Here is a 9,588-nt window from a genome sequence, read left to right as displayed (position 1 = left end):
TTTGCCTTCGGCCACGTAAAGAAAATAAGAAATTCAAATGTTGTCAACTTCGATCTAAAACCATAAACATTATTAATCCTCAATAGATGGACGGGTGTTGTTAGGGAGTCTTGACCCGCGAACAAACGAACTAAACAAATGTAGAGCACGCGATGGCTGAGCGTATGGCACCATATGAGCAGCACCTCTGACCGTTGCAAAAGTCAACAGGTTCCCGTATTCGGTCATCCAACCTCCAACCTACACCAGAAAAATGCAGAATTTGACTTTTGTATATAAAAAGTCAACACTATGAATACAATTAACAAATGCTAAAGATACTGATTATAATCTTTAAAAATTGCAAAAAAAAAATATATCACTTGTTTGACCATGAAAGTCAAACTAACCTGTGTGAACTAGTTACACTTTGACTTTTGTGGTCAAACTAGTCAAACAGCTAGGAGTAAGAAGTTTATATTTAAAAAGTAAACTACAGTTTTCATCCATGTGGTTTGTCCAAATATGCGGTTTTAGTCCAATAGTTTTAAATTTGCGATTTTCGTCCATGTGGTTTCATTCTAATTGCAATTAAACCCGAATTCACTAACCCCGTTAAGTTTGGTTGTTAAACCCATCAGCGTGCCCCTCACGTGAGGGGCAGTTTTGTCCTTTTTCTTCCTAAATACAACCAAGCCCCTCACGTGAGGGGACTTGCGAATTAGGACTGCGTTTATTTTGGGAGAAAAAAGGACAAAACTGTCCCTCACGTGAGGGGCACATTGATGGGTTTAACGACCAGACTTAAAGGGGTTAGTGAATTTGGGTTTAATTGCAAGTAAATTGAAACCATTGGGACGAAAATCGCAAATTTATAACTATTGGACTAAAACCGTATATTTGGACAAACCACAAAGATGAAAACCGCAGTTTACTCATATTTAAAAGATTACTTATTTGACCATGAAAGTCAAACTTCACTACAATACTCTACTGAAGTTCCTAGTCCATCATTTTGACTTTTTTTGGTCAAATCAGACAAAAGTTAGGGTGTAAAATTGATATGAATCTTGATAAATTGGAGTAAAAAAAATTACTCACAGTGAAGGTTTAAACTTAAAAGAAAGAACTAATAATCTTAAATTCAAATTCTAAAAATGAATTGTTTGACCATGAAAGTCAAACTAAATATGAATAGCTTAAGAATGTACCTGGCCCTGATGAAACCAAGCTCCGTATGGAACCGTAACCTTAAACTTCAAATTGTGAGCCAGTTCACGCACAAGTGTTCTTGATCCAAGCAACGGGACTACAGAATCTTGATCACCACTATAAATTATACAAAATTTTAAAATAGTTATTACTAAGTATTTTTTTTTTATTTTATATACAAGTGTTTACATAAATAATCCGAAAACTTACCTGAAAATCCAAACTGGAATTTTGTTTTCGATGATTCGTGTAAGTAAAGGAAGAATGTTGATGTTCCCGTCATTATCGTTATAATTTAAAATTCTGTTATAAGAATAATATACAATGAAATAGGTAAATATGATATTTTTAACGTTTTAACACGTAAATATTATCTTATGAAATTTAGAAAACGAACTCGCTGCACATGGACCATGAATATGGTAACTTGGTTCGGTTAGCATGCAGGGCCCGTTGAACTTCGGGTAGATTAAAATAAAACCGTCTTTCATAACTCATACACACATCAACTCCAACGCTCATCTTAGTAGCCTATAAAACCATACACGAAATAAAATCGTTACATGTCACAAATATCAAAACTAGAAACTTAGAAAAAAAGAGTAAACTACGATTTTCACCCCTGTGGTTTGTCGAAATTTGTTGTTTTAGTCCAATAGTTTCAAATTTGCGATTTTCATCCCTATGTTTTCATTTCACTTGCAATTAAACCCGACCCCACTAATCCCATTAAGTCTGGTCGTTAAACCCATCAGTGTGCACCTCACGTGACAGGCAGTTTTGTCATTTTTCTCCCCAAATAAACCCCAGCCTTAATTCGCAACCCCTCTCACATGAGCGGTTGGGGTTTATTTGGGGAGAAAAGGACAAAAATGCCCCTCATGTGTGGTGCAAGTTGATGGGTGTAACGACCAGACTTAACGGGGTTAGTGGGGTTTGGTTAAATTGCAAGTGAAATGAAACCAAAGGGACAAAAATCGCAAATTTGAAACTATTGGACTAAAACCGCAATTTTCGACAAACCAGAAAGACGAAAACCGCAGTTTACTCTAAAAAAATATCGAAAGGGGAAAAATGGTTACCGTTTTCTTTAAACGAAGCTCTTGTTCAACGATAGACGGGTAGCATATATCAAGAATGACATCATAGTTATTAACATATTCACTAACAATATTGTTTGCTTGTGAAATGGCATCATTGCATGCACTAGACTCATTATGAGGTGATGCAAATGTATAATCTTCAAAGTTGCAATCATTCATGAGAGTAAGCCCGATTTCATCCGATATCATCCCGTGGGACCAGTAGTATTCGTATACAGCTGGCACGTCGCGGTCAAGTTTAAGCAGCGGGTTACCAATCTGATTCCATAAACAGATAAATCAGTATTCTGGTTGGGCTCAGGCTTGGCTCGTTTATCTTCACGAGCTGAAATGCTAAGCCGGAGCTCGGTTTTTAAAAAGCTCTAGGCAGCTCGTTTATTATTTTTTTAAAATTTTAATATTGACTAAAATAATATTTTTGACGTACATATAACGCGTAATAAAAAAACTACAAAACTTATAATTTAAATCTATTAAAATTTGGATTATATTTTGAGTTATAACTTATATAATATTAAAATTTAGGCTTAATTTTTAAATGAGCCAGCTAAACATTTAAAAAAAAGTGTAATATATTATATTTACACATATTGAAATATATTAATAGACTAAAATAATATTTTTAACATACATATAATGCGTAATTAATAAACTACAAAACTTATATTGTAAATGTATTAAAATACGGGTTATAACTTATAATAAATTAAAATTTAGACAAGCCAAACGAGCCAAGCTTACCTTGGCTCAGGCTCAGCTTATTTACAAACAAGTCACGAACTTTTTGAACAACTATATTATTAATTATTAAAAAGCTTACAGCAACTCCTTTGATATTAAACTTGAAACCATTGGAATGTTGATTGTGGTCCAAAAGTGCAATAGCAAGTTGTGGTATGTAATGCCCTACATGTATAAAACCATTATTCATATTATTTTTATACACTACAAGAAAAAAAAACTATCAAATTTTTTTTTATAGATGCATACCGGCATAACTCTCGCCCGTAAGATACAAGTCTCGCGATTTGAATGATGGAAATTTTTTGTACCAGTTTATCAAGAAAATGTGCATATCTCTTGCTATTTGTCACACATAACATAAATTGTTGTTAGATTATTATATAAATGTGTGTTAATGTTAATATAGTGAGTGTAAAATGGTAGATGTGATGTTTACCCGTGTTGGCATCCCCAGTCGTGTAATCTGAAGTTGTGTTCGAGTATGACCATCCTACGCCAGCTGGCGACTCGACGAACAAAAGATTTGATGCTAGTTCACAACAAGAGATAATATTGTGGTTAGAAGTAATGCTTGTGGTCAAATTGACGGGTTCATTCGGATTGAATAACGAGTCAAAAACCGTCATTGTTTTTATGGTCGGGTTAGTTTGACCCGAAACATTTTTTTAAAATAAGAGTTGTTGTGTTAGATATAATTTGTAAAATTTGTTTTATTCTGAATAAAATATTTAGTACAATATGCATTAAAATATAAGAGTTACTTACTCAGATGGTCCTTAACTTTAAGAAATTACATCTAATGAGTTTAGTAAGTTTAAAAATCATCATGACAGTGTTTGAAAGTGTAACGTTTTTTAATAAGATGAGTGTAAAATGACTAAAATACCCTTATTATTAAAAAAATAAAAAAAATGCAAACTATTAATGCCCATTATTGTACCTTTGTTCCATGATTTTGAATTTAAGCGCAGGCCCCTGCCATTACCCAATGGGAAAAATGGGCCCAATTCTGTGAAAGCTCCTCCACCCATTGATGAGCATCCTGGGCCTATACATACATACATCATACATGCACACTAAACATTCAAATTTGTATCAACTTGACTTTATTAATGAGATGTGATCTTCTTACGCTATTTTGATGGTGACTGTACAGGTCTATACGGCTCGTATATGCCACACATAACTGGCAAGTATAAAGAGACGACACAAAAAAAATAGCTTTTCCAAGTCCTATACAGCCTGTATAGCACTATACGAGCCATATTGACAAAATATGGTATGAAAAGATCCAGAGTGGTATATAAAGATTCTTTGTCATATTAAATTACAAATATTTTTAGTAATAATGATAAGTATTTGTTGACTAGAAAACAAAATTATTCCAGAGAAAAAGACAAATAATCATGCAAACATTGCCATTTTTTACTACTTAGATTTTTTTATATATATAATTGCTTGCTAGAATAAAAATTATCTTGAAGTTTTAACTTAATAATGAAAATATAATATTGCACATTAAAACTTATCAAGCCATCACCACTTTGGTGGGATGGTAAAGGCTTTGGCCTTTTGGTGAGAGGTCCAGGGTTCGATTCCTGGCATTGGCGGTATAATGTAAATAGTAGGAGGAAAGCTTGATAGTTCAAAAAAAAAAAAAAAAAAAAAAAAAAAAAAAAAAAAAAAAAAAAAAAAACTTATCAATCCCAACGTACAATTTTCAAACCCAACTCAGTGTCATGGTATTAATTAGACATTGGTTCTCAACTACTCAAGGACACCCAAATCAAGAAAACCAAAATATAATAATAATAATAATAATAATAATAATAATAATATGGCTGAGCTAGGCCAGTTAGCGGTATTTTGTCATTGGTTCATTCCATACGAAGTATTTAACATTTTCTGTTTGTTGATCGTAAAAAAAACTTTTTCTAATTTATAATTTTTTCAGAAAAAAATATGAGAAAATATAATACTTTTGAGATCGAAAATAAAACTGACTTTAAACATTTTAATCATAAAATAAGTAGAAAATATGGAAAAGTACTTTTTTTCTGTTTCTAAACATTATTAACTTTTCACCCAACAACCAAAAAGAGAAAAAGGTAAGAAGAGCATGCTTCTTCTTAAAGTACAACTTGTTCTTAAAGTGGGAAGATACATAATGTAGCTATTGTTCTCAAACAAGATATTATCATAAAAAGACATTTTCATTAATTCCAATATTAATACAAGAAAATGATGTTACATAAAAAAGCTTTTTTTTTTCTCTTCAAAGAAGTTTTGAATAAGACTTCCCACAAACTAATAAATCCCAATAATTAAATCATAAAATATTGCATTAAATCTTAATAGGAGTGTGAGTAATAAAAAAAAATCAAACCTAAACAAAACCGACGATTTGGTATTACATTTTTATAAAAACCGAACTTACGCTTTGGTTTTTATTTTGCATGTAATCAAAACCGAACCTGATTTATTGGTTTATTCTTATTTATTAATATAAGTAATTTACAAATTTACAAATACATAACTAAATATATGATAATATATAAAATAACAAAATGATTTAGGCATATATATTTTTTTTTCAAACTCGAATGACAAAGCCGAACCCAAACCGAAACAGAATTCAGTTTCTGGTTCGGGTTCAGCCCAAAACCGACCCAAATCAAACCGTGCACACACTTAAATATTTATATCTTACCTCCATTAAGCCAAAGAGAAAGAGGCTTCTTATCAGCATTACTATCAGCCTCAACAAAATAATAAAACAAACTCCTTCCATTCTTCAAATCCACATCAACATAACCAGCATATTGTTTAAACTTAACAACTGGTTGTCCAGGCAATCTCACCACCAGATCCTCTGCCGGAAAACCATGTCCCACACCTACTAGCACCACCACCACCACCACCATAGCTGCCACAAACAACCCTCTAGCCATTGTGCAAGTTAAAGTTGGAATAACAAGAATGTAACAATATTTATAACCAAACAAAAGTATATGGAATGATTATAAAGTGTGAGGCTTTTTGTTAATAAAATGTGTGATGAGGGACATGTGAGTTTTGAATAGGAGCAAGGGAGGAGTTAACAATGTGTAGTCATGAGATTATTAGGCTTTTGCAGCTTTTTTTTATTTGTTTATTTTAGAGAGAGAGATAAGGAGCAAATATAGATATAAATAAATATATATATATATATATATATATAATAATAATAATTAATATTTAGTCAAAACAGCAAAATTGACGGATAAAGATTCCATTTTTTTCCAAATGGATAAATGTTTACTATATATAACATGTTTGAATAGTTTTCAGTTGTATATGTAACGGGTTTACGTTAGGCTATTACAAAGATACGAGTAATGTGATGTCACACAAGGTATAAGATAGAGTAAAACATATTGTTAAAAAACTTATGTTGTTGATTACAAAATGTTATTTTGTGTTAGTCAAACATGTTATATGAATTGTATGATTTGACATGTCATACGACCTATATGATCATATTCGCAGGTCATACGACTCATGTGATCATTTTTGCTTGTGGTATAGGTTGTGTGATGTGCTAGTAGTGTATAGATAGTGTGTTAGTGGTGTTTACAAGTGTTTTATGTTATTAACTTACTACACCATTTCTTTATTATAATTTATAGAATTTAAAATACATTTATTTTGTGTTAGAGCATCTCCAATGCTTTGATATAGATAATAATTATTAAAGACCATCAAAGGGGAGAGGAAAGATCCTTCGCTAAGGCCTAAGGGTGTCGCCCGTCAAGTCACGTATCGATAATCAACACACGAATATTAAATGAATAACTCTCGTTTGTATTAATCAGAAAATCTCACTTAAAAAACTGATTACAATCTATCAAACACCCTAACTCAGTTTGACTCTTGATGAACCCTGACTCGGTTACACCAAACTCACCACCTCTAATGTCTAACCATAACTCGGTTTATATAGACTAACCTAACTTGCTAGCCAAGACATTACCAGCTATAATTACAATACAATTAGGAAACATAACCAACTATGACCAGCTTGTCAACATTAGTCCCTCAAGTTCACCGACTTGTGACTTGGAGTCCGAAATTACTTCCAACAATCACCCCCAAATTTCTGACTCGAAATAGGTGGTTCTTCAACTTCGAGCATGTCTCGTTTGCCCTGTTTTATTTGACCCATAAACTTGACCTTCTCGGTTTTCGCAACCATCTTGGCCTTGATCTCCCCGGAATTTTTCTTGATCCATAGATGTGTTCTTCGGCTCCCCCGAACTCGACTACCTCTGTGACCCTTGTTGGAATTATGGACTGGTTCGCTTGAGTCAACGCGGCTGACCGGGTTATGACCCGTAAGAGTTACACCTTGGGCAACGAACATAAAATCCGCTTAAATTAGTTAACCGGTATTGACGAGTAATTAACGGGATTATTATTTATACTATTTATAAATAATAATCTCCTAAAGTTTATTTATTGGATAAATAAACATGGACCGGACTTTTAAACGAGTTAGAATTTTGGGCTTGATTAATATTTATTAGCTTATATGATAATAAATATTAATGAATATATATTTAATAAAAAAGCTAGGCCCATCAGGCTCTCCCTCGTTTATATATATGCATATGACTCCAAAGGGTTTGGAGGTGAGAAAAAGTGCAGCAGCCGCAAACACATTAACGAGATATATATATATATATATATATATATATATATATATATATATATATATCGTTTCTTTTACGGTAACCATAAGGGTTGACGTCGCCGCCTCCTTAAGCCGCCGACCAACACCGCGTGGTGTCGCAAGCTGCCGCTGTCCCATCCGAACTCCACCGACTGGACCTGCCGTTGTCGCCGAACCTATTCGCCGCCACCGCAAGCCTGGTTGTCTCGGTTCTTCACATAGCAACGTTCGTTGAACCTCGGTGTCTCAACCGGTTAATCATTAACCGAGGTATTATTTATCTCATCGGTAGTTAACAATATATCGTATATTATTACTCGTACTCGTATCGTGTGTAACCGGATCCTGTACGGTTCCGTTTTTGGTGATTACTCGTTTTGTATTCCGCTGCGTATTCATCATTAATATGATTAATAATTATGAAACCTATTTATTAAAACCGGGTTTAAAAGTTAAACCGTTGACTGATCACCACTGGAACCCAACAGTGGTATCAAAGCCTAGGTTACAACATACGAGTCGAATCCGGTCTTTTCACCGGATCTACATTATAAACTTCAAGCTAGTTGAAGTTTTTGATCTAGATAAGTTTTTTGAGCAATCTTGGTTTGGTCAATTTGTATTTATTTTATTTGACCAAAATATTGCTCAATTTTATTTTATTGAATATGTAAATCTGGCCCGACCTTGTTTGTTTGGTTGAATGGTTTTGGTTTTTGGCTATATGGATGGTTCAAAAGTTGTATTTATTTTTCGGTTTTATTTTATGGTTTTTTGCCACTTTGATGGTTCAAAATTGTAATAGTTAGGGTTTGGTTTTTCATTATATGTATTTTTAATATTGTAATGAAGAAGACCCGAAGGAAAACCGAGGACGAGCTCATGGAGTTCTTAAAGTCAGTGGAGTTAGCAAAGATGACCGGATGCACCAAGAGTCCATCCTTGTGGTTGTTTGTGTTGTGACCCCTTGACCCGATTGGTCTTGCTAATAAGCTCTAGCAAGACCAATCACCTTTTTGGCCATTTAAAATTTACATATTCTTGTTTGCTATTGTGGTTGTTTGCTTGATTATAATAGGTTATAATACCACCGACCTAATATCAAATATATTAAAATAAATTTTAATTAACCAATAAAGTTTTTGCAAAATTAAACTAAATTTGATTTTCCAAAACCTTATAACTTAATAGTTCTCTATTAACTTAAAATTGGTTAGACGTATCGCGACAGACTTAGTTTTTAATAGGTTATTTAAAACTAAGCGTCCTGAGAGATGAAAGGGTTCATCATTATTGTCCCGATAATAAATATAGTAAAATTTGACTTTTACTCTATTTGGTAATTCTAAAATTAATCTCAATATAAAACCAATAGTTTGTGCCGATCCTACTACAAGTCACACTTGGGGCATACTGCAAAATTTCGAGTGTTTGGAGCTAAAGCACCGCACTTGTTTTCTAGCCTATCCCATCAAGGTGAAAGCGCTTCTTTGACACATCCGGCCCTTTTCACACGTCACTGTACTAGGACAACTATTACTTTACTCTCATGTTACGTGCTAAAGCTGTCTGGAGACTTAAAGTGGGCAAAGATGAGGCTAAACGTTTCGATACAGACAATCGTTGTCTCTATAGGCCTCATAACCGAGAGTTGTGCTCTATTCACAATTGACAATCGTTGTCAGTCTGCCTAACCACTTATTAATGTTGTATGCTACAGCTGCCTTTAATAACTGGAAGCCAGATTCTCAAGCTTCTATTTCATTAATGTAATTGGGTCATTAATAATAGGACTACAACGTCGAAAATACTAATTAAATTTACTTTTGCTTATTTAAT

At 33.4% G+C, this 9,588-nt stretch overlaps 1 protein-coding gene across 1 annotated transcript; it reads right to left on the bottom strand.

Annotated features, from left to right (window-relative positions):
• Positions 1-6: 6 nt before the first annotated feature.
• LOC143591718 (serine carboxypeptidase-like 42) lies at positions 7-6,135 on the bottom strand. The gene is made up of 10 exons (XM_077071843.1): positions 5,749-6,135; positions 3,979-4,086; positions 3,475-3,567; positions 3,285-3,377; positions 3,115-3,200; positions 2,274-2,552; positions 1,589-1,722; positions 1,402-1,494; positions 1,191-1,308; positions 7-240 (listed from the first exon to the last, which is right to left on the bottom strand). The coding sequence occupies exons 1-10, from the start codon at positions 5,987-5,989 to the stop codon at positions 73-75; spliced, it is 1,413 nt and encodes a 470-aa protein (XP_076927958.1). The 5' UTR covers positions 5,990-6,135; the 3' UTR covers positions 7-72.
• Positions 6,136-9,588: the final 3,453 nt, after the last annotated feature.

Source organism: Bidens hawaiensis, unplaced genomic scaffold (genome assembly GCF_021521415.1).
Source record: "Bidens hawaiensis isolate Kalapana, Puna unplaced genomic scaffold, B.hawaiensis_p1.1 tig00040002_1, whole genome shotgun sequence".
NCBI classification, from domain to species: domain Eukaryota; kingdom Viridiplantae; phylum Streptophyta; class Magnoliopsida; order Asterales; family Asteraceae; genus Bidens; species Bidens hawaiensis.
The sequence above is the reverse complement of the archived record's forward strand: the minus strand, read 5'-3'. Positions and strand labels throughout refer to the sequence as shown.

Excerpts from the sequence above, each read along its gene's own strand:
- LOC143591718 (XM_077071843.1), bottom strand. The coding sequence starts at position 5,989 with ATGGCTAGAGGGTTGTTTGTGGCAGCTATGGTGGTGGTGGTGGTGGTG. Across the intron at positions 3,568-3,978 it reads TTCAAAATCATGGAACAAAG|CATCAAATCTTTTGTTCGTC; the intron begins GTACAATAATGG and ends GTTGTGAACTAG. Across the intron at positions 241-1,190 it reads CTTGGTTTCATCAGGGCCAG|GTTGGAGGTTGGATGACCGA; the intron begins GTACATTCTTAA and ends TTTCTGGTGTAG.